Consider the following 24,659-nt stretch of genomic DNA (forward strand, 5'->3'; position numbering starts at 1 on the left):
TAACAAGTTAGAAGTTACCAGACGAAGACGACTTATATTTAAGTCGTCTACGTGGTCGTCCAAGTAGACGACTTTCCAGACGATTTATCTTTAAGTCGTCTGGAAAGTAGTCTACTTGGACGACTTTGTAGACGACTTAAATCGTGTGCAGAAGACTTACGCAGTCTTCCAGCCATCCTCTGGCTGTCCGGAGGAAGTGGTACCACCTTGTTGGTGATGTACGTGGTTTGTCCTCGATCTTAGTTAAATAATGACTGCAAACAAAAAAGCAATCAGTTTTGGACGACTAAATCAAGCTATTATGGGTAAAGCAATCACTTACGGATCAGTTTTCAACCAATCAGCGAGTTCCTTCAACTTTTCTTTGTTTACTGGCGGAAATGGATTATAGGCTGCCACTTTATCTTTTTTTTTCTCTGCCATATAAGGAGATCTCACAGTAGGAGCAGGTTTCTTCGCTCGTTTACTCTTTGCACGCTTGTCCAATACAACCAGGCTCGGTTGTGAAACTGGATCGCTTGGCTCGGTGGAAGCGAGGCTCGGTTGTTGATCTGTGGAAGCGAGGCTCGGTTGGTGATCGGTGGAAGTGACAGCAACAATCTCTTTGGAGGTGACACCATCTGCTTTATTTACCGAGTTCGCCTCGGTTGCTGTATCCTCCGGCAACCATCTCTGCAATAAAAGTTGCACACAAGTTAACCCTGGACGACTTAAATAAAAGTTGTCTGGACGACTAGTTGACCCTGGACGACTTAAATAAAAGTTGTCTGGACGACTAGTTGACCCTGGACGACTTAAAATTAAGTCTTCCGTGGTCAACTAGTCGTCCAGACAACTTACGTTTAAGTCGTCCAGGGTCAACTAGTCGTCCAGACAACTTTTACAGTCGTCTGGACAACTAATTAACCCTGGATTTGATACTAACATATTTTATTTGAGGAGGCTGTTTCTTTTGAGGAGGAGGCTGTTTCTTTTGAAGAGGAGGAGGCTGCTGCTGTTTCTTTTGAGGAGGAGGAGGCTGCTGTTTGGTTTGATGAGGAGGAGGCTGGTTACTAACCACGGTTTCATTGGCATGAGGGGTAGCCTGTTTGTTTCTACCCCCGGTTTCTTTGGCAAGAGGGGTAGGCTGTTTATCTTGAGGGGTAGCCTGATTGGTTAGAGGTGGAGGGGTAGCCTGATTGGTGACACCAACCTTCTTCTCCACAGCTTCCAATCTATCAGACAACTTCCTAAACTCCCTCATGCACTTATTAAACCCTTTTTTCATAGCCTCAGCTACGCCCTTGAACATAATTTCCAACTCCTCTCTGGTCACCCCTCTAGCCTCTTCTCTAGCCTCTTCTCTAGCCTCTTCAGGAGCCTCTTTACGAGCTTTCTTCCGAGGTCTTGGATTGTCTTCCTCCTCCTCCTCCTCCTCCAACACAACCATCTCTTTGGCCTTCTTCGATGGAGTCACAACCTTAGGTTTTGTATTGACCTTAGTACCAGTGACTTCCCAGCAATCCATGGTCCACTTCCACGGTCTCCGCTCATACATGACTTTAATGATGTTCTCCGCGGGCAGGTCCTCAACCTCAGAGTCCCATTTTGGCCACATTTCACTAATGTCCTTCTCAACAAAGTTGATCACGCGGGTCTGCAGTAAATAGAAGAATCGAGTTAGATATTTGAAAAAAAATACTAAATAGACGACTTAATTAAGTCGTCCGATAAGTCGTCCAGCTGGGAAGACTTTCCAGACGACTTATTATAAGTCGTCCGATAAGTCGTCAAGCTGGACGACCTTCCAGACGACTTATAATAAGTCGTCTGCGCAGTCTTTTGGATTGAAGTAAATACCTGACTCAAGATAGCAGCTTTCATTGATCTGCGGCCTCTGCTGCCCTCGTAAGCCAGTATCGGTGGAGACGGACTGTCTGCTCTGGGACCACCAATACTAGCACCCAATTCCGGCATAGCTGTGTACGTCCAGACTTGAAGAACTTGTATAAACCCATCCACGGTGTAACAGCCAGCAATTTCTTTGTTCCACAAAGAGTCCATCAGCACCTTAAACGCGACTCTCCCCCATGGATAATTCTCAAACCGTTCTAAATCCATCACTAGCCTTGCCAGAGTAGATCGTGTAGCGGTTGAAAACTTTCTCCCTTCAATGAATCCAGTGAAGATGGAGAGGTACGCGAGCCGCTTGCGATCTTCCCTGGACCAATCCCCGCATCTCTTCAGTGCTGCTATTATCTGATCAGTAGTTGGCCCAGCTTCCAGATGAACTCCCAGCATCCCCCAGAAAGAAACCATCTCTGGGGTAACGTCACATTTTGGTGTCTCAAGGTCCTCGATGTACTCGCAGTTTAGACCAGTGAGGTTTTCAAACTCTAACAGTGAAAACCTCAAAGGTTCTGGACCAACGAGAGACCACATCTCATACTTCTTCTTAATGTCCAGCTTGAAACTGAGCATGTAGTGAACCAGCCTTGAAGCCCAACCAAATCCCTGCTCCTTGAACTTGATGAAAACTCCCAAACTCGACTCCTTGAGCTCTTCAAATTCGTCATCAGTAAGAGCTTTCCTAAGAGCAGTATGCAACTTGTTCTTATCCGTATGATACGAAATGCTATTGTGGGCTTCTGGCTCTTCCCCTGATGTGTATAACCTACGGGGGAGTTCTGGAATATCCATCCTTTTTGTCTGCAAAATAATCAAAGAGAACAATATAAGTCCAGACGACTTAGTAGACGACTTAAATTTAAGTCGTCTGGAAAGTCTTCCAAATGGACGACTTATATTTAAGTCATCTACTAAGTCGTCCAGGTGGAAGACTTTCCAGACGACTTAAATTACTTACAAGTCTTCCAGTCGCAGAAGGAGTTGGAGTACTCGTCATTGCGGTTATTGATCTGAAAAAATAAACGTGAAACGGTGAGAATGAGTAAATTGATAGAGACAACGTTTTATGTTCATCTTTTCCTCGAGATTGATGACTTAGCGGCGTTAGGGTTTACAGAGAAACGGCGCTAAGGTTTACAGAGAAGAAGCGGCGGCGCTAGGGTTTAGAGGAATCGGCGGCGCTAGGGTTTAGAGGAATCGGCGGCGCTAGGGTTAGAAGAAGCTGCGGCGACAACGGTGAGAATGAAGTGAGATAGATAGCTGACGTTGAGAACGATGGTTTGTTCGGAAATCGTGGGAATTCGAAATCGCCTTTGAGAGAGAACTGTTAGGGTTTCTGAATTTCGTGAAAAATGAAACAAAAAAAATAAAAATCACCTTATATATTGGGTAAATAATCCGGTTAGCTTTAAAAGTACATTGGTAAACTTTAAGGTTTGGTCCGGTTTAGACGACTTATTCTGGCTGATAATGTACAACAGACGACTTAATATTTAGTCGTCTGTTTTCAGACGACAAAATATTAAGTCGTCCTAGACCCTAAAATGAACCCCTAAACTAAAATGACTAGATTAACTAACTAACCACGTTATAAAATCAAATTATACTTAAATAGTGTTTACTATACATAGAAATGAACACGCATAAGTAATTTTAAAAATTTTCAAAAACGGTTTTAATGCTTTCCAAAATCTAACCCTAAGAACACATACAATACTACAACATATGTTGATGAAACATAAACTAAAGAATATCATGACTCACTACTTTCACTCATCTATGCTGAAAACAATTGAAATTTGTTATATCTTAATTTATACCTCCTAAGACATATGTTAATTACATAATTCCCATTTTTCACTTATCAAAATATTTTTTACAAAATTTTTAAATTATGTTTAAGACTAACTGTCCAGACGACTTTCAGTTAAGTCGTCTGGACGACTTATTTTCAAGTCGTCTAAACAGACGACTTGCGAGGGGTAGAAACGTAAAAAAAATTCCGTTTTTTTGTTTGGTCACAAGGGGATAGTTGTAATTTCAATAGCCTTTTAGGTTACTTTTGCCTTTGACCCAAGTTGGGGTATTGTTTTGGGTTTGACTCCAAGTTTTGAGTCACACTTGGCAATTCTCCCTATAATTAATTCAGATAATTGGTTGTAGAATTAGTTTATATTTTAGTTTAACACATGAAAAACTGAAAATACTCTAGCTCTCAAAATAAAAAAGTGTGTTTTTTGTGTAACTCCAATATGATCAATACAATTATCAGAGGTTTTTACCTTGAAAGATCATTTGAAACCATTTTGTGTGGACTTTAAAAACATAAAAGTTATAATAATTCCTTACCTACAGATATAATTTTTTTATATAATAATATATAACCGTTAAATTTATTTCTATAAAAATACTAAAGTATTTTATTTAATTATATATAACTAAATGATAAAGTAAGTTTATCTTAAAGAATGGTTGAATATTGTTTCTTACTTTCAATTTACATTATATTTTTCATATTTGACTTTAACAATTGTATAGATGGTCATTTTTATTGAACTTCCTTACTAAATTTATCTTAACATTTTAAAACACGTAAAACAAATTAGTAGTAACACAAAAAAAATACACGTACCTCGACAAACAAATAAAAATTAAATACATAAGAATATAAAAATGCCAAGAACACAACAAACATATTTTATTATTATTCCCTCTTGTTCTTTTATTTATGTCTGTTTTTTTTTCTATTAAGAATAAGTATACTAATTTTATTATAATCAAGGCTATATGAATCTATAAAAATCTTGTGGAAAATATTTTGATTAATATAATTAAATGACTTACCATATAATAATTAAACTAGATTTTGACCCGCGCGCCCGCGCAGATGTTTTCTTTAATTTTTAAACATTTTAGAATGACCCTATTTTACTATTTTATGGTTTTAACATATTAGAACGACTTCACTCGATCAACTTGTTTGTTCATGTTTAGCTACTGAAATTATTTCTTAATGAGTATTTCTTATAACTCTGTGTGTTAAGTAATCATTTTATTTTGACAGATATAACACTAAAATGCAGCATATTTGAGTTTCAATTATATCTTTTATTATATTAAATCTAGAGATGGTTATTCAAAATTTTAATTTGTATATAAAGATGAAATTTTATTTTTTATTATATTCGAAAAAATATTATTTAAAACTACCTATATAAGATTTAAAACAATATTATTTGTTGGTATATGTTTTGATAGATTAGATTTATTGTATAAATTTGTTGCAAAAATAGGTAGTTTGTATATGTTTAAATGTGATAAAATTATAATAATCTATAAATAAAATTAAGAATTGCTTTGATAATTTGTTGGCCCAACAAAAGAGAAATTGTCAAACATATCGCACCTCATCTATTATAAAGGCCCAAACCAAAATTGTTTTTTCGGGAAAAAATAGAAGAAGATTACCGGCTTTTCTCGTTCTAAGGACTTTTCGTGGCGTCTTATATCTTTGTCTTCACCTGATATTTTCTTGTCAGCCGTGCGGATATTTGCTTCCACTTTTATATACTTAAAAATCTTATTTTTACATCGTTAATAGTAAATATTCTTAACATTGACCATATTTCCAAGCGTTTATTACTTTTTCGAACAAAATAATATTATAGTCAACATGTTCCCATCTAAGTAATTGTTTCAAACAGTTACATATATTTATAACTTAGTATTATGTATTTATTTCATTGGATATGCATTTGAATATTAGACATCTTCATATATTCAAAGATTAACTAGTTCATTTGAGTTAGTTTGTATTTAACACATATATTATTTAAAAATTATAAGTGATAATTTAATATAATAGTTTAAATTATATGGTTATGAAGAATATTATTACTTAGCTAGATTATATAAAGTAGGGTTAGGTAAAAAACCGAGTCCGAAGAACCAACCTAATCCGTTCCGAATCCGAACCAAAATTGGTTAAATATCCGAACATAAAATTTTGGTTTGTAGAGAAACGGAACTGAACCCGACATGAACTGAAGTATTTCAAGTACCAAAATCCAAAATAGAATTATATACCTAAATATGTTAATTAATGTAGATTTAATATATAAAAATATCCAAAATATATTAGATATTTAAAAATGTCTAAAATAATTGAAAATATATACAAATATTCAAAAATAAATGTATAAAATAGCTGAAAAATACTCAAAATACCAAAAAGACTTAAAATATTTATTGATTGTCTATTCAAATATTCAAGCCAACCCAATTTATATGTTAAGTTTATAAATTTAAAGTATATTATGCATTTAAATTTTTTAAAAATAATTTAAATGGGTTATTCGAACCTGCAAAAATCCGAATAGAAGCCAAGCAAAATTTTATAAGTATCTGAATGGGCCAGAATTTTTAATTTCGAAACCCGAAAAGATTGGAACCAAATTTGATTTGACACCCGAATGCCAACCCTTATAATGTATTGCCTAAATCAATTTATAGTTATGAAGAATATTATGTATTTAATTAACTTGTGTTTGATTCAAACGAATTTTCAGTTTATAGTGATTTGTGGTCATATTTTGGATTGTCAAGATTAGTTATGATGCTAGCATAAAAATAGGTAAATTATTCTGAATGTTATTGATTTAGGAAAATACAAAGTTATCTCCCCACCGTTTTTTTTTGTCAATCTGTTTTCATTAAATTTTAAAGCCCAAAAGCTTAGTACATAAAGATTGATGACATACAGCCCAAAAAAGTTCAAACACGTGAGCAAGGATGATTCTACAAACAAAACACGTGTAGTATTGCAAAAGAAAATTTCACACGTGACTTCTGATGAAAGAAGATGAATTGCCCAAAAAAAGAATTGTGTGTAGCCGGTAAACGTCGTTGCCCTCCGGTCATCTTCTCCGATTACCGTCACCAATCTTCAATTGCTTAGAGCTCCAGAAAACAGCCGTGAACATCAACCCCACCTCCTTTACTAAATGTCACTTTATTTAGAGACGCCATCAAAGACCCCTAATCTACTTTTCTGAAGCTAGAATTACCATATCGATCCCTAACATCTCGATTTGATCAACATGGGAAAACTTACACTAAAATCCGAGATTCACATCCGTGTATAATCTCAATCAATCATAATCAAAGAAAATCGTGATCCTTTAAAGATCTAGTAATTGTAAAGAGATGCAAAAGTAGAAGAGAACATCGGCAAGACGAAAAACGGAATTCGCGATTGAACATGATAATCCCATTAAACGGAATTCGCTATCATTCTCTCTCTGTCGATTATACATATACACTGACGAAAAAAACTGGTTATGTCGATTTAAGTTTGCTGGTTTTGTCAAGTTATAAAACGACGGTGAATACACTCCATTGTACCGAACGGGATTGGTTAATGTTTATTTGGTGTAGGAAATAGGTTAAAGAAACTGTAAACTGCAGTGTTTTGTTTAGTGGCATTCCCTTGTAATTATTGAAAAAAATTCAGGGCTAATTACTATTTGTGCTTATGTTTTAATAGTTTAGATGAATTACCAAATATTATAATTTTAAATGACTTATCATATAATAATGTTAATTCATCTGTTTATATTAATAGATGAATTAAATAAAATTTTTTTGATTAATATACGTTTTAATAACTTACCACAAAAAATTATGTTTTAAAATATATATATATTTTAATCATTTTTAAAAGTGATAACGCATATATGATATCACATTGTCATTGAAAAATGATTGGAATTTTTTAAAATTGTTTCTGTAGTATAATATGTATATAATGAATGAGTGTTAATTAATATTATTAAGTTTAGATTAATTAGTTTTCTAAAATCTATAATTTATTTTGTTCACTACTAATATAAACGTAATAAAAACGTTTTTATAATTGTTTCTATAGTATAATATGTATTTATATGTATCTTATCAATTTATCTAATGTAATCTAGATATTTATTTATTTCTATAAACAAATTATGTTAATTCATCTATATTTAAGATGCTTAATTGTATGTTTGGAAACATATATTAGATTATGTAATTCTATGAATAGTTTCCGTTTTAAAGCTTTAATTAAATAAATCAAAAATGAAAAACCAGCAACCAATCAAATTATAACAATTAATTAGATCTTTTTTTTATGAGCGATACGACAACATAAATCACTAAAGTGACTTCACTTCTCAGTTAATATATAGGAAAATTAATTAGATAGTTCTTCTATGAGCGACACGTCATCGTAAATCACTAAAGTTTTGTTGTACTTTCCTAACAAAAAAAAATCACAACATTCAGAAAAGCCTTATGCATACGCTATGTAAAAGAGCAAGTGTATTTTCAAATGTTTTTGTTCTTATCCATTATGTAGAGTTTTTCATATCCATGAATAATCAGATATGAATATTTCATAACCATATACAAACGTTGAATCCTCTGAACCTTGAAAGGTATATATAGAATTTAAATCATTCAAAATGCAATCCTTGCGTAATCACGCGTTATGATATTTTCTTATAAAGGCCAAAACACATACGGTCCACTGAACCATAAAAGCTGTATCAACTACAATTATGGGGAAAATTTGAAAAGAATAATTTTTTGCAGAAGTGTTAAGAAATATGAATTTAATAAACTTCTATAAACCTATATATTCAAACGTTTGAAAAAAATATTTCTACGATGATATGATCATCTTTTTGACTATTTTCTTGACCAGTGTGTAATGACTTTTTTTTTTTAACCCTAGTGTTCACTCTCTTATATAAACTACTCAACGCTTAGTTCACTTCTCATCCTCTCTATCATTTTTTCTCTGATCTCTAAAACACAAACTCCATCTTGTCCCTATGTCTTCCACCAGAGAGAAAGGCCTCATCGTGAGCTTCGGCGAGATGCTCATTGACTTCGTCCCCACCGAATCCGGCGTCTCCCTCGCTGAGTCCCCAGGGTTTCTCAAAGCTCCCGGCGGTGCTCCGGCCAACGTCGCCATTGCAGTCACGCGTCTCGGAGGTCGCTCCGCCTTCGTTGGTAAGCTTGGTGGTGATGAGTTTGGCCATATGCTTGCAGGAATCTTGAGGGAGAACGGTGTTGATGATACGGGGGTCAGCTTCGACAAGGGAGCGAGGACCGCACTCGCTTTCGTCACGTTGCGTTCCGACGGAGAAAGAGAGTTTATGTTCTACCGGAACCCGAGTGCCGACATGCTTCTTCGGCCAGACGAACTTAATCTCGAACTAATCAGATCTGTACGTAATTTTTTTTTGCTTTGCATGCATACGTACACAATTTAGTATTTTTATTTTTGTAAATGTAAAATAGTATTAGTGCGTCCAAGTTATTTATACGACATTTTTAAGAAAGTACTAACGCTATATTCAACGAAATAATTAATAAATCGTAATTTTAAAAAATTAATAGTTTTATTTTAAAGTTGTTGTTATTTTTCATAACGTTTCTTTTGAAATTATAAATACTAAATTTAAAAATATATCTAATAATTTAAAGTTATAGACTTTAATCTATATATTTATTTATTTCTAAAAATTGATTTGGATCCTATTCAACCGCTCCATTAGGCTAAAAGAGGCCATGATAGTATACCATGATAATAAACAAACAATCAAAGCGTATGTTGTTGGTTGGATTTGATGCATTTGATATTGTTTTTGTAGGCCAAAGTGTTTCACTATGGATCAATTAGTTTGATAACGGAGCCGTGTAGGTCAGCTCACTTGAAGGCAATGGAAGTTGCCAAAGAGGCAGGAGCTCTTCTTTCCTACGACCCTAACCTAAGGGAACCTCTTTGGCCATCTCCTGAAGAGGCTAGGAAACAGATCATGAGCGTTTGGGACAAGGCTGAGATCATTAAGGTCAGCGACGTGGAGCTTGAGTTCCTTACGGAAAACAAAACGATTGATGATGAGTCAGCCATGTCTCTATGGCATCCCAATTTGAAGCTCTTGCTTGTTACCCTCGGCGAAGATGGATGTCGTTACTACACTAAGGTAACTTGTGCCATCAACATCTTCATCATCATCATGACCATGGCTTGCTTTTGATTGATAATTATTGCTTGGTTATGACTTATGACGTTTGCCCATTAGGTTTTCAATTTAATTTGATTGCTTGTTAATCAAGAAAGCTAATTTTGCCATGTATAGAAATTCCATGGAGCTGTTCAAACTTTTAATGTGAACGCCGTGGATACTACCGGAGCTGGAGATTCCTTCGTAGGCGCGTTTCTAAGCAAGATTGTCGATGATCAATCTGTACTCGAGGTTACAACATAACCCTAAAACTCTCAAATGATCTTAAGTGTATTGAAGAAAGGAAAAAACTTTAGTTTGTCTTCAAGAACTAACAAGATCGATAGACTTCATACATAAATTTAAGGTGAGGCTGCTTTAGAGGCAGCCAAGGTTCCATCCAAAGAACATCTAAAAACATATTTATATCTGTCTAGAAACCCTAACACATGAACTATTGAAACTTTTTAATGGATCATAAGTGGGCCTTGAGTGTGGACTTCAATAAAGTGTACTCAGTTGTATATCAACAAGTGTGATTTACTGATACTTTAATTAGGAGGAAAAGAAACTGAGGAAAGTGCTGAGGTTTGCAAACGCTTGTGGAGCCATCACGACCACAAAGAAAGGAGCCATTCCAGCTCTTCCTTCAGACAGTGAAGCTCTCAGCTTTATTAAAGACAACCAGAGACGTAGTAACAACCCTTTTAAGTCCAAAAAATTGCGCTTCTTATATTGTAGTAATTGCTCATGATTCTCATAATCTTATTTAAGATAAAAAGAAAATCTCAATGTTTTATCTTTTCTGTTTGTATCCTTCATCTCTTGCTAATAGAAGAAGAAAAAGAGTTTTTTTTTTTTGCCTGAGCCATGTACTTTCCAACTTGTTCCTGTTTTGTTTCCACATGTTTCTATGTGATCAAGAAGAGAACAGCTTCCGTGTTGGCTACGTCAGCTGCCTTCATTCGAGTTTGTAGCAGATTCCTTGTTCAAGAGGTATATGAACAAACTCAAACAAAAAAAAATCTTATAGAGAGATTCAGACAAGAGAATACTAAAAGTGTAATAAGCTCTCAACATAGCTTTTACTCAACTTAAACAAAACTAAAGACATGACATTCAATCCACGCATCCTCCTCCTTATTTTTCCATAGAGGAATGTCTACACATAGCTTACATATAGCATTTTAGCCTAGATCAGGGACAATGAAGTGCTCCTCCTCATCATCATCTCTGAACTCCAACCTTGGCTTCTTGTATGAAACATTGGACTTCATGGGCCTATATGAATGAACATGACCTAAATGCGAAACAGAAAGCTCGGGAACTTCAGCTGCTGGAAGACTCTCCTGACTAATCTGATCACCGAAGAAACCCATGTCTGAAAACCACTCTAACTCCCCAAGACCAAGCTGTCCTTTCTGCTGTAAAATTTAAAACAAGAAGCAAGTCAATATAAAGTAGATACAAAACAAAAGTATTAAGGATCAAATCAACACTTTCACTCTCGATCTGAATCGCTTACCTTATCGGTACACTCAGGATCAGAGAAGTGGAAGAAATCGTCAACAGCCCACGGAAGAGGAGTAGCAGAAGAAGGTTGTTGCTGGTTTAGGGTTTTAGCTGGAATCTCCTTAGCTTTCTGTTGGTTGTTGGAAGGCTCAGGTTGATTCTTGCTGCTGCAACTAGTTGAGCTGAGAGCAACTTTGATCCCAGTGGCTAAGAACCTCTGGTGATTAGCAGATCTAGTGTTAGCTACGTGGATGGATTCATCACAGTCCCTGCAAAGCAGAGCTCTATCCTCAACGCAGAAAATGAAAGCTGCCTTCTCCTACACGTCACAAGAAGAGTAACAACATAATGAGCATACACATTACTAAACAAGATCTAAGGGAGAAAGAGAGATCTATAGCTATAAACTTACTTGGCAGATATCACAACGAGGGAACTTGGTGGCAAGAGAATTGAGATGAAGGCGTTGGTGCTTGCTTGCGAGTTTGTTAGCTGCGTGAATCTCCACGTCGCATTTAGGGCACAGAGCTGCTTCGTCGGCACAACATATCACAGTCGCCGGAGCTTTCTCACACACATCACACTGTATCTTCATCTTCCAAAATCACAGTTCTTGATTGATTCTTGGTTTTAAATCAAGAAGATGCCTGAATCTGACTTTCTTGCCTTAGCAGATAATGTAGGTGAAGTAAACAATAAAAGGAGAGATGATGTAATAAAGAAATGATTTGACAAGTTGTTGAGGAACAATCAGTGGTGAATAAGAAGAAGAAAGAGATTTTGAGGAATCTGCGTATCAAAATGAAACACTATGCTTCTTACAGCAAGGTCTCTTCGGTCCCACGCTTCTTTTGTGGCTCTCCTTTCTCCTTTCTCCTTTCTTCATCTTTCCTCATGTAGATATTATTATTATATTCACACTTTTCTTTTTCAATTATTTTTTTTGGTACAAAAACTTTTCTTTTTCAATTATGTTTTGTTTTCTAGCAGAGATTTTTTTTTTCTAGCAGAGATTTTGGGTCCCTTTTATTTTAATTAAAAATAATAATCTATACATTTTTACTTGATCTGGAAAATGACATTTTGAATTTATTATTTCATATTATGTGATATGGACCAGTCCATGAGATATTTTCTTTTTATTTATTTTTTCATTCTTTTTCGAAAATTAAAATGATAAATGCCATCTTTTCATGTTATATAATATATATGTACCGGTTGATACATTTCTGACATGGTTTGTCACAAAAATTATGCAATGAATTCAAAGAATAGTCAAGTCAATCTTAATACACCCACCGTCTCTTTTACATTTTCAATAGATTTCCACCAGCTCGACTGCTTTGAGTTAGTTTGTTCTAATCCCTCATTAATGATGCTTGAGGACAGTTCTATAGACATGGCTGAATCGGTTTGTAGTTTAGAAAATCTCACATCTTCTAATAACTTTCCTCGAAGCTCTGATTATGTGTGGCTTTCAATGAGGAATGCAAGATCAACAATTAAAGTTCTAATGTAGCCAAACGCGAGATGAACAATGACGCTAAACATATTTGCAAGATAGTGCGCGTCTAATCACACATATGGCTTACTCTCCGACAGCTTTTCTTACCATCCAAGGGTCTTTGACAGTGTTTTCAATGAGTTTTAGTCTTTGACCTCTTAAATCCATCATCTCCTTACGAAAAACCAATCCATTAGGGAATCTTCTCACCATAAATGTGTCCAATGATTTCACTCTTTTAATTTATTCTGGTCCAGTTTCATCACAAGAACCAGACATTTCTTATGTGAAATTTTTAGTGAAAATTTAGAGCATTTAACATTCATAACTTATCTTAAATTAAGTTTTCAGCCTCATTTAGAAAAAGAGATATATCAATTAGAAAAAAACAAACAAATAGCTGGCTAATTAGTTTTTCAAATTGTGTAGAGTATCTCAAACATGTTATAAACCAATGTATGGTGGAAGCCCATATTCGAAGGCCCATATTCTTATGTCATTGTATTTCCTAGCCCATATTGTATTAGAGTTTCATACTTATGTAATTCCCTATATAAAGACTCCTTATTGTCTAATAAATATATAGATTTTCCCCTTATTTTAATAACACGTTATCAGCACGATAGCCTCTACCCCTAAGCCCCCACGAAATATTCTTCAACTCAGCCGAAAATAATTAAACCCTAAACGCAAAGGAATCTGCCTCGAAACTTCAAAGGGGCCGTTCTCTCAAACCGTGAGGACCCAGAAAACAATCAAGATATCAAATCGAAGCCCTCGCCGAGACGAATCCGTCAGTGCAAACCATTTGTCGATCTGACCATCGACGCGCCCTCACGTACAGATATAGTGCGCGCCGATTTGATTTAGAAACCAAATCCGATTCCAACAAGGATTTTCTAGCCGAACTCAACTCCTGTGCAAGATAAGTTTATCATACCTTAGTTGATTCATGTTATCTTGTTGGCGTTCATGTTATCTAATGCTCCTCGTGTTATTTCATGAGCCGAGGGAATTAAAATCTAATATCAACAAGGAGTTCAAGCCGAGAGGAGTTGCTGTCCGTGCGATCAAACTCTATTTTCCATTCAGATCAAAAGGAGTTCATAGGTAAACTATCTCAAACTTTAAAACTACTTAGAGGTAGAGTTTAATGTAATTAAACTCGAACCATACAAGAGAAAACCGATCGCATTTACCTTAATATGTGATCATAGAAATCAAAACCTAACCAACTATGAATACATAATTTGATTCATATCCTTATAAATCATATAGTATATGTTTAAAACTTAGTAAAACATGGTCATAAGTTTTAAACCTAAGAACTAATCTAAACCTAAAATCGCATGACATGAAAAATCGAATGTCATGCTTGAAACCGAAAATTGTATAAACCTATACTATCTAATATGGTTCTAATAATTCTAAAACTTGAATCATATACCTAAAACTATAGTTTCAGATCTGATTATGTCAATAATCAGATCGCATACTTGGTATGCTTGAAAAAACGATTCCTAAACATCTAAAACCTAATTTGCTTAAACCTAAAAATCACATAGCTTTAAAATTAAAACCCCCTTGATGAAAACTTTCTAAAACTTGTTTTCACATGCTGTTTAAAGCTTTAAAATCTGATTTTTTGTTTAAGAAAATCTGATTGCATGTTTTTAAAATTAGAAATCGCATGCTAGACATAAAATTGCAAATCGCATGCTTAATTGAAATTTGATTTGTTTGACCACCTAATCACATGCTAGGATTATTAAAAATTGATTGTATGATATGTTTGTTAATAGAAATTGCATGTTTTAGGTTTGCAAATCATATGCTAAACATTAAAATCAAAATCGCATGCTAGACATAGAAAATTAAATCGCATGCTTAGGTTTAAAATCTGATTTTGTTAATCACATGATAGGATTGATAAAACCTAATTGTTTGATCTGATTTCTAATAGAAATTACATGTTTTAATGTTAGAAATCGAAACATAAACATTAAAACAGAAATTGCATGCTAAAACCTAGAACCCTTAAAAAAAAAAATAGGAAGGTTGTTACAAGGTTGTTACAAAGTTATTAGGGTTTTTTTGTCTTGGCCGATTTTATGCTTGTATAACTTGATATTTTTCATGCATAAATACATTTTTGAGGTTGCATAATTAGACTAAGAATAATTACATGTTCTTGTGTCTAACTCCTATTAGAATTAGGATTTGAAATTTAACCTAAAATCTGATCGCATGTTTATTGAAATTTCCTGAAAATTTAAAACTTAATAAATTTAAATTAGAATTCCAGAATTTGATCATATGAAACCTAGGGATAAAATTTCATGATTAGATTGAAATTATTCATATGCTAATTGATTAAAAATCGATTAGACCTAGGAAATTGAAATCGCTTGATTAAATCCTATTAGAAATAGAAATTGCCTTGATCACATGCTATTGATTGAAATCTGATTTGGTTGCTTGATCACATGATATGTTTAAAATCTGAATCGTATATCTTAACCAAATCTGATTCGCATGCTTCAAACCCAAAATCTGATTTGTTTGATCGCCTAGCTCGCATGCTAAGAAATTAAAATCTGAATTGATTGTTAAAGATAAAATCCGAATGCATGCAGCATGGAACCTAGATTTAATTTGCTCAGTCACATGCTCACATGATCAAAATCTGATTTGCTAGCTGATTACTTGATTGAAAATGAAGCCTTGCTTGTTTAAAACATAGAGATTGCATGGAATCCTATCCGCGTGATTAAAAGCTTGGCCGTAGGATCAAAACTTCATCATATGCTAAACTTGATTCGATTATATTGTCTGGCCTATATGTGTTTTTAAACCTTGAATCATATGATGAAAAATCTAGCAAATCCGAAACACATAACCAAATCCTAAAATTGTTTGGTTTTGGCTTGGCCAAGACTATACATGTTCATATGAACATTTGTAGGATCGTTTCTCAAAGCCTTGGCCAAATGAAATCTTAGCCAAATTTTAAGACATGATCACTTGTTTAAAACTTAAAATCTAATCATCAAATTACTCCTTGGCCGAAATTTATAAGAATCCTAGAACCATTCGGATTTGGCCTGGCCGAAACTTATGTTTGGCCTAATGAACAATCGCATGATCTTTAAAGCTTTGGCCAAATGTAGAAGTTTGGCCTAGCTTAAATCTTAATCAAATGCAAAGTCTAAATTCTCTTGGCCAACCTTTAAAAGACCTTGACCGAAGGCAAAAGCTCGGCCAATTTGAAATTTCTATTAGCCAAATATGAAATCTAGTCAAACTAATAGAATCTCTTGGCCAAAGCATTTTGGTAAAATCATCTTGGCCGAATCCCCTTGGCCAAAGTCTTTTGAATAATCTATCTTGGCTGAATTTAAATCCCTATTAATCTAATCAGACTTAATTTATTTCTGGCTATTTGTTGTACACTTTGATTTATTTAATGCATGATGTTTTCAAAATTATTGTCTAAGGGAACAAAATTTGATATTAAATTACCTAAGTTTGAGATTCAATACGAGATAAATGAACATTAAGTGTTATTATCTCGAGGGAGAGAATTAGAGAATCCCAAAATCTCTAAATAATTTAAGCATCCACGACAACAATAGCCCAAATAGAACTCGGCCAAAATCAAATCTGAAAACAAAATTGCACAACAGAAAGATTATATGGAGATTAATGATTGGCAAGCCGGTCATGCTATTCCGGTTAAGTATGCGACATTCTATTGAATGGTTTAAGATATGCTGACCCTTTGAATAAGGGAATTGATAATATGAGTATTCACCATAATATTTCGAAAATAAGCAAGGAATTTTGTGGGCTTGATCACCCACAGATGGACTGATCATCCATCATATGTGACGACATATGGTTGTATATATCTTTGTCAAAATCTGCAATAAGTTTGCAAGAGTAATTGGTGATACCGGTGGATTTATGAATCCTTATAAGTTGCAGCAAAATTTGTTCGCATAATGCCAAAGAACAAATAGAGACTCTCCCATGAATTTGATAAAGGGTCAAGAATTAATGTTCCCATATAGAGAACTTAAATAAGTTGCTCCACCACAAAGTTATAAGATGAGATCTGAAACTGAATTAAGTGCATACGTTGGATATAAATCTCCATAAGATAAAATAAGACCACGAGAGATATGATTAAGGCTAAGCCATGGATTAGATAAATCCGTATATCCAACATCAGGGAGAGAAATAATAAGCTGGTAAACGATATCGTGAATGAATAATGATCCTCAAATATGAATATAGAATAAGAGTCCAAAGAATGAATCATTCTCAGAACTTAAACAAGTCAATTGCCAGACATGTTTGATGACCCAAACTGAAATATACCAGCGGGTTATGCTCTAATAAAATTGATATTGGACTTAGTTAAGATAAGACGGTTTCATACATGTATTACTCGAAAATGAGAAGAACATAAAATTGAAATGGCAGATCCGAAATTAAGGTTTTCCAAAGGAAACCTTAGACATGACCATGAATAAAGATCAGGTACTTGAAAATAATAAGATCTAAATGCATTATGTCATGTCTAGATTATAAATGGAACCGGTAAAATAATATCAACGTCGATGATGATATAATATTTGAATACAAAAGCGCTTGACAAAAGCGAGGATCATGAAACCAACGTCTATCATAGAGTGCACTCAGAAAAATTACTCAGAGAAATTGATTAAGCAAATTGATAATGCTATAAGACGTGGTATATGAAATCTCTTAAGAGAAGAGATGTAGTCAAACCAGTTGGACATAAGTAAGTCTTTGGTGAGAAAACATAATAAGAATGGCGAAATTGCATAAGGTTCTCACAAAGACCTCGAATCAATTATAAATGAGACATACTCCTATGTGGTGGATGCAACGACATTCTGATTCATTATAAGTCTGGCAAATAAAATACATATCTATACGGTCCACTGGATAACGAAATTTATGTGAAAGTTCCAGAGGGTATCGAACTACCGAACACATCAAGTTCTCGAGAACAATATTGAATATCTTTATGTGAACGACTTGAATATCCTAATAACCTCTGGAGAAATTTCCCAAAGATAGAATACATCAAGAAAGAATTCGAATTCAACATGAAAGGTTTCGGGAAAACAAGATTATATATTGGATTATACATTGAGCACCTTGAAAGAAAAATCCTTATGCATCAAATGACATACATAGATAACGTGCTCAAGAAGTTTGATATGGACTAAGCTTACGAATTGACAAGTCCCATAATTATAAGGTTCCTCAGTTTAGAAAAGATAATTTCGGCTCTAATGAAGAAAATGAGGAGATTTTTGGTCCCGAAATGCCATGTCTAAGTGCCATAAAGTTTTGACGGCTCGGCTAGATAAATAATTTGCCGTAATCTATTAGCTAGATATAGCTCATGATCGACCTAAATGCACTAGAACGGGATTATACATATTTTTGTTACCTACAAGAAACTAAAGACTTGGGTCAATTTGATACTAACCTACCCGAAGAAGGGTAAATTATTTTGATGATACGGGTTGTTTGTCCGTCCAAGTTCACTCAAGCGAGGATTTGGTGGATCTAATTACTAAGGCGTTACTGACATCCAGAGATGTACTCAACAGATGGAGTAATACGTGTTGTACTCTTTTTCCTTCACCATGGTTTTATCCCATTGGGTTTTCTTAGTAAGATTTTAATGAGGCAACATCCAAAGCGTATTACAAACCACTTCGGAGATGGTCTTCCAAGGGAGAGTGTTATAAACCAAGGTCTGGTGGAAGCTAATATTCGAATGCTCATATTCTTATGTCTTTGTATTTTCTAGCCCATATTGTATTAGGGTTTCATACTTATGTAATTTCTTATATAAAAACTCATTATTGTCTAATAAATATATTGACTTTCCCGTTATTTTCATAACAAAACAAGAATAGATTCTTCATTTTTCTAATTTTTTTTTTATTTTCTTAAAATTCATTTAAATGTTGGGGATTAGAGAACAGATTCTCCATTTTTCTAAATTTTCTATTTATTGTTTTCTCAAAATTTTATTAAAAATGTCGGGGATTAGAGACCATCAATATACAAAAAATATCTTTTGGATTTATACCGTTTCTACTCAGACAAGTAATTATGGCATTTTTACAAAGAAAATAGTGTCCATTTAACTTTCGTAAAAACTAATTAAAAAAAAAATGAAAAATTGAAAACTCCAGATTACTTTTGTTTTCTTCTCTTCTTGTCTCCTCCACATCGTTTCACTATACTCGGCGCCACCCTCACCGAGTTGGCAATCCTCAATTGATCTCCTCGTCACCGCAGAGAATCATAACCATCCTTATCGCGCGGTGTTAGCGTGGAGCATTTACACGAATCGTCTCCGCAGAACTATGGATCCTCGTCAATTCGAACACATCGTAAGCTCTTCTCTCTTTCTCGAGATTTCACAATCGGAATCACGATCCTCCTCCAGAGTTATCGTTATCGCTTTCAATCGATTAGGTTACTTACGCCTATGTTAATTGCTCTCTCATCTATGTGTAAGCATTGTGTGTGTGTATTGTTGACTTTAACTGTGAGATTGTAAAGATATGCAAAAAAAAAAAGTTATCTTTTGATCCCAAAGTTGAATGCTTTGTACTAATCTCTTTAATAGAATCTGAAAAAAATGTAAACTTTGTATTTCTCAGGTTGTGAAGGATAATGATATTCAAAGCATTGTAATGTCTTACCTTCTCCACAACTGCTTCGATGAAACTGCTGACTCTCTTGCTTCCACTACTGGAATACATCAACCTGTAATTGATCGTGATAACATGGAGAGAAGGAAACGTGAGTTCAAGCAAACTTCTCTTTGTTAAATGAATGCTATGTGGTGGTTACATGTTTTTGAATTGATTGTTGTATGTTCAGAAATAATGCATTGCATACTGGAGAAGAAGGCGCTCAAGGCTGTTGAGCTAACTGAACAATTAGGACAAGACTTGCTCGAGAAAAACAAGGATCTGCACTTTGATCTTCTCTGCCTTCACTTTGTGGAGCTTGTCTGTGATGGGAAAAGGTGAGTATTTGTGAAATTGTTTTGACATTAGGATCTCTGGTTCCTCAGTTTCTGAAAGTTATCTGAATGTGCAGCAAAGAAGCTCTTGAATTTGCTAAGACAAGCTTGGCTCCTTTTGGGATGGTCCAAAAATATGTGGGAAAGCTTGAAGTAAGTCTGATCCTCTCCATTATATTTGGCAGCTTATGCTTTCTGTTCTTCCAAATATGATGGGAGAGTTGGTTGGCAGGACGCAATTGCTTTGCTGGCTTATGAAGATCCTGAGAAATCCCCAATGTTCTACCTTTTGAGCTCTGAGTACCGTCAACAGGTTGCTGATAATCTGAACCGCACCCTTCTTGGTCAGTTCTTGTCTTTTTCTTTTTCTTTTTCCTCCTCTGACTTACAAGTTGATAAGTTTTAACCTCGTTTTCACATTGTCCAGAGCACGCAAACCAACCAAGCTACACACCGATGGAAAGGCTCTTGCAACAGGTGACAGTTGCGAGACAATACTTGACTGAGGAGAATGGCAAAGTAATCATAATGTTCCTGTATTTACTCATATATCTATAACCCTGGGAGTAGTGCCTGTGTTAAAACGCTATTTTATGTTCTTATGGTAGGATGCGTTTCCTCCATTCTCCTTGAAAGATTATGTTAAAGGCTAAGATCGCAGGACGGCTCCAGAGTTTGCTGGGAGAAGGATATGCTTAAAACATTTTCATGTAAATACAGAAAATGGCTTTGCTTTTCAACTTCATCTCCACTGTTTTAAATCTGTGTTTAACTCCACCAAACATGGATTAAAGGTTAGCCACCCATGGCCACAGATGGTTAAAGTTTGCTGTTGCCGGAGATGAATATTGTTAAAGACCGGTTCTGTTTGGTTCTCTACTGGAAGAATGTTTCCTTTACTTATTGTGAGATTAATGGATAAATCTTCTAATCCATGTTCTTGAAAACTTCTCTCTTTGTAATTATCGTGTTTATGTTTTGATACTGAACCCATAAATTCAAGAATCTTTGTAGACTTGGCATAAGCTTCAAAGCAAAAGCCAAAGAGTTTGAATCTGGTTAGAAAGACTACAGACTTGGATTCAAAACCACAGTTTTAACCAAATGTTTAGCTTAGGACCATACAAAGAGAAGACTGTAAACTATAAGCAGAAAACAAACTTCTAAGGTGTCTTGTTTTTAACTCTAGAATGCAATATATCAATGAGCCTCTTCTGATCATGGAGAAAACACCACGGCTTTGTAATTGGGAAGAGAAAGATCTTCGGACAGCACTTCACTTAATTGGACACTACACAAGTCTACACTCTTCAGTCCTTTGTCAAGGTAGCCTCAGGATCAGGCGATGCTGAACTCTCTTTCTGACCCGAAGAAGACATGGGCCTTCTCGGCTCAGTAGCACCGCTTTGTTGTTCATGCCGTTGAATGTGCTGCTGCTGCTGAAGCTGATACATTTGTTGTTGGTGAAGTTGCTGCTGTTTCTGTGACTGGATTTGAAGCTGCTGGAACTGTTGAGCGGCTAACATAGTGTGCCTGGACTGATTACTCGGATAAAATTGCTGGTTTGATCCAAAGGAGCCATAGTTCATCATTGATGTACCGTTTGAAACACCTTGCCCCGTTAATACCTTCAGATGCTGGACTTCCTCCTTCAGTGCCTCATTTAACGCTGCCAAATAAAGTTAAAACGTACTTAATCAAGTAGAAGCATCTACATACAATTGTGTGACTCGTCCACATATTCTCTTATCCATCCAGATAGGAAATAGATAGAGAAAATAATACAAAAATGATTTTGAGAAAAGGTCCTAACCATCCTGTAGATGAACTTGTTGCTCCATTGACTGTACTCTGAGTTTCAGCTCATTGTTTTCAACACTCAGTCCATTTGTATCTCTCTGAAGAGCAGAAACCAAAAAAAAAAAGCTAACAAGATTAAAACCATATATACTTTGCACAAACCTGTAAGAGATTCAATTCAACAAACCTGTAAGAGAGTCAACTGCGCTGAGAGAGAAGTAGCTTCTGTTTGCAAAGTCTGTACTTTCCTCTCGAGCTCCGCTATGTATCTCATCTTCCGCTCTTTAGACCTCGCAGCAGACTGCCTGTTTGCCCATATCCTAAATCAAATAACACAACCGTTGTCTTGTAAATACATCTTCTCCACAAAAAAAAAAAGAAAGAATAATAATAATAATAATAATAGATACCTCTTAGCACGTTTTGGATCAATGAGAGCAAGCTCCGAGAGTTTAGCAGCAGAGAGACGTTTCTTAGCATCTTCATTACTCCCAGACATAAGCAACTCAGGCTTTATACTCGTTGTACCGTCCATAGATTGGCTGTGTTGGTGCCTGATCCTCGGTCTTTCACTAGAAGTCGATCCCAACTCATTCCTCCAAGACGGTTCTGATGGCTCACCCACCAGAGAAGAAGACGCCTCCGAGGAATTGAACTTATCCATGTCTAGATACATAGAGAGCAAGTCCTCGTCCGTGTCATCAGAGAAAGAAGGTCCATCAGCAGCAGCACCAACCACACCAAGATCACTATCAAAGCTCAAGTCATCAGGAAGAGTAAGGATCTCTGAGTGAGCTCGGCGATGGCCTAGAGTCTTGGGTGGGTTATCAGACATTCGGCTTATATCGTGGCTGAATCGGTTAGCATCAGAGCTGCTACCACTTGGAGTCAAAGGAGGAAAGGATGATTCAGGTTTCATTGCAAAGCTACTTCCATTAGGTGAGTAACGACCTGATGGAGATGGAGATGGAGATGGAGGAGGAAGACCTCCACTAGGAGATTTCTCCTTACCCATTAACTCACTAATCTGCATATGATCATTTCCAAAAAAAAACATACTAAAAACATACTAAAATTAGTTTTCTTTTTTATATTGCTTTTGGGCGGTGATCAGGTGCTTTAGCGTGTTGACTTGTACGTTATTCCTGGCCGTTAGATCAATACGATGATAATTTGTATAGTTTTAAGAATGTTTTGTAAATTAAGTTTGGTTAAATACTTGAGCTATATATATTAAGTAGATAATATAAAATATTATTAACAACAATGAGAAAAATAATTTCATAAATTATTAATTAAAGAAAAAAGACCAAGCATATCGATTAATGCATGAAGGATGATCGTTGTATATTTGATTCCAAAACTTGGTTTTGATTCTTAACTACTATGTATCTTTTATTCTAAAAGATATCTATCTGAATTCGGTAATAAATCAAACGTACATGCATGCGACAGTATATCCATCATAAGCTTCACCGGATCTTTATCGATTTTTTACTTGTTCTTGATGGATTTTTATTTGCTCAATCTTTTATGAATATATGCTTATAAGGCCATGAATAAGAGCCAGTGCAACTGTACTTTCGATTTTGTTCCATAAAAGAAACTAACTCTAAGGGTTTGAATGGTAACCAAAAGAACGAAGAGGAACACTACATTCCTTAACGTTCCAAAAAAATGTTACTATTCATGAGAAATATTTTTTTCTCTTCATCCCTTCTCATTCTTTTTCTTTGTAGAAAATTATAATACAAATTTGTTCCTTGTTAATTTTGATAAAGAATTCTCATTCCTCGTCATTCCTAAAATTATATTCTTATTCATTCTTTTTCTATTCATTCCTAATGTTCCTTGATGGTTACCAGTCAGTCACATCCTAAGGGTGTGACCGGTAACCAAAGGAACGAGGAGGAACACTATGTTCTTTAACATTCCTTAAACTTTTTACTATTTATGAAGAATATGTTTTCCTTTTCATTCATCTTCATTCCTTTATTTGTAGAGAATTATAGAACAAATCAATATTATTCATTAATTTTGATAAGTAACCATCATTCCTCATCATTCCTAAAATTTTATTCCTACTCATTTTTTTTCTATCCGTTCCTATTGTTCCTATGATGGCTACCGGTCACACCCTAAGATTAAAAAAATAAGTAACAGAAAATATGGAAATTGGTCATATAGTACTATCGTAAATTGTCTTGACCAAATTAAACCCGATGAGAAACAATACTAATTAATGTAACAACCAAAACTAAATTGATCAACAACTTAGAAGGTATGTACTATTAAAATGTGGTATTGTTTTAATGATTAAGTGGATAATCTATATAAAAAAAGATAGATTATCTGAATATATGCATCTATCATAAACAATTTTATGGACGCATCAGGCTGATTACAAACTATTTACTTAAGTAGATAAAATTGTTTTCAAAGTTTCAAAACCTTAAACGTTAAGAGGTATCAAAAATTTCTCTTTTTATGACGTAAAAGCATTCGTTAAAACGAATGTTCAGGTTTGTACATGTGCCTATGCTTAACACTTAATTCTCAGACTAACCTATCAATCAGAATTGCTACGCCAAAACCATAGGTATCATAAAAGTTGTTAAAATATTATAACTCAAATCATAAAAACCTTAACTCAAATTATCTTAAATGAAATACTTTTGAAATGAGATTATTTTAATTTTGAAATATATATGGTAATTGTTTTTTGTATATCTACATTTGAGAAAACTTAGATTAAGAACCCCACTGAAGTTGCTCTAATTGCTTTATTTATTTCCTAAATAAATGGATTTAATTC

General features: G+C 34.8%; 4 protein-coding genes across 5 annotated transcripts; 2 read left to right on the top strand and 2 right to left on the bottom strand.

The window, feature by feature from the left end:
* Positions 1-5,273: 5,273 nt before the first annotated feature.
* Positions 5,274-10,974, top strand: LOC125591407 (probable fructokinase-2). Its single transcript, XM_048765609.1, has 4 exons — positions 5,274-9,158; positions 9,585-9,917; positions 10,074-10,190; positions 10,498-10,974. The coding sequence occupies exons 1-4, from the start codon at positions 8,760-8,762 to the stop codon at positions 10,690-10,692; spliced, it is 1,044 nt and encodes a 347-aa protein (XP_048621566.1). The 5' UTR covers positions 5,274-8,759; the 3' UTR covers positions 10,693-10,974.
* LOC106365696 (B-box zinc finger protein 24) lies at positions 10,940-12,252 on the bottom strand. 2 transcript variants are annotated; one of them, XM_013805172.3, is made up of 3 exons: positions 11,863-12,252; positions 11,464-11,769; positions 10,940-11,359 (listed from the first exon to the last, which is right to left on the bottom strand). In XM_013805172.3, the coding sequence occupies exons 1-3, from the start codon at positions 12,043-12,045 to the stop codon at positions 11,126-11,128; spliced, it is 723 nt and encodes a 240-aa protein (XP_013660626.2). In that variant the 5' UTR covers positions 12,046-12,252; the 3' UTR covers positions 10,940-11,125. The 2 variants fall into 2 exon arrangements, with proteins under 2 accessions (XP_013660626.2, NP_001302468.1); NM_001315539.1 differs by having other exon boundaries at positions 11,054-11,362; positions 11,863-12,078.
* Positions 12,253-19,156: 6,904 nt separating this feature from the next.
* On the top strand, positions 19,157-21,059 carry LOC106365700 (glucose-induced degradation protein 8 homolog). The gene is made up of 7 exons (XM_013805175.3): positions 19,157-19,403; positions 19,677-19,818; positions 19,900-20,047; positions 20,122-20,197; positions 20,277-20,388; positions 20,472-20,563; positions 20,653-21,059. The coding sequence occupies exons 1-7, from the start codon at positions 19,377-19,379 to the stop codon at positions 20,695-20,697; spliced, it is 642 nt and encodes a 213-aa protein (XP_013660629.1). The 5' UTR covers positions 19,157-19,376; the 3' UTR covers positions 20,698-21,059.
* Positions 21,056-22,991, bottom strand: LOC106365699 (probable transcription factor PosF21). Its single transcript, XM_013805174.3, has 4 exons — positions 22,255-22,991; positions 22,032-22,164; positions 21,858-21,942; positions 21,056-21,713 (listed from the first exon to the last, which is right to left on the bottom strand). The coding sequence occupies exons 1-4, from the start codon at positions 22,899-22,901 to the stop codon at positions 21,355-21,357; spliced, it is 1,224 nt and encodes a 407-aa protein (XP_013660628.2). The 5' UTR covers positions 22,902-22,991; the 3' UTR covers positions 21,056-21,354.
* Between the last annotated feature and the right edge of the window lie 1,668 nt (positions 22,992-24,659).

The sequence above is a fragment of the Brassica napus genome, chromosome C8 (genome assembly GCF_020379485.1).
Source record: "Brassica napus cultivar Da-Ae chromosome C8, Da-Ae, whole genome shotgun sequence".
NCBI lineage: Eukaryota > Viridiplantae > Streptophyta > Magnoliopsida > Brassicales > Brassicaceae > Brassica > Brassica napus.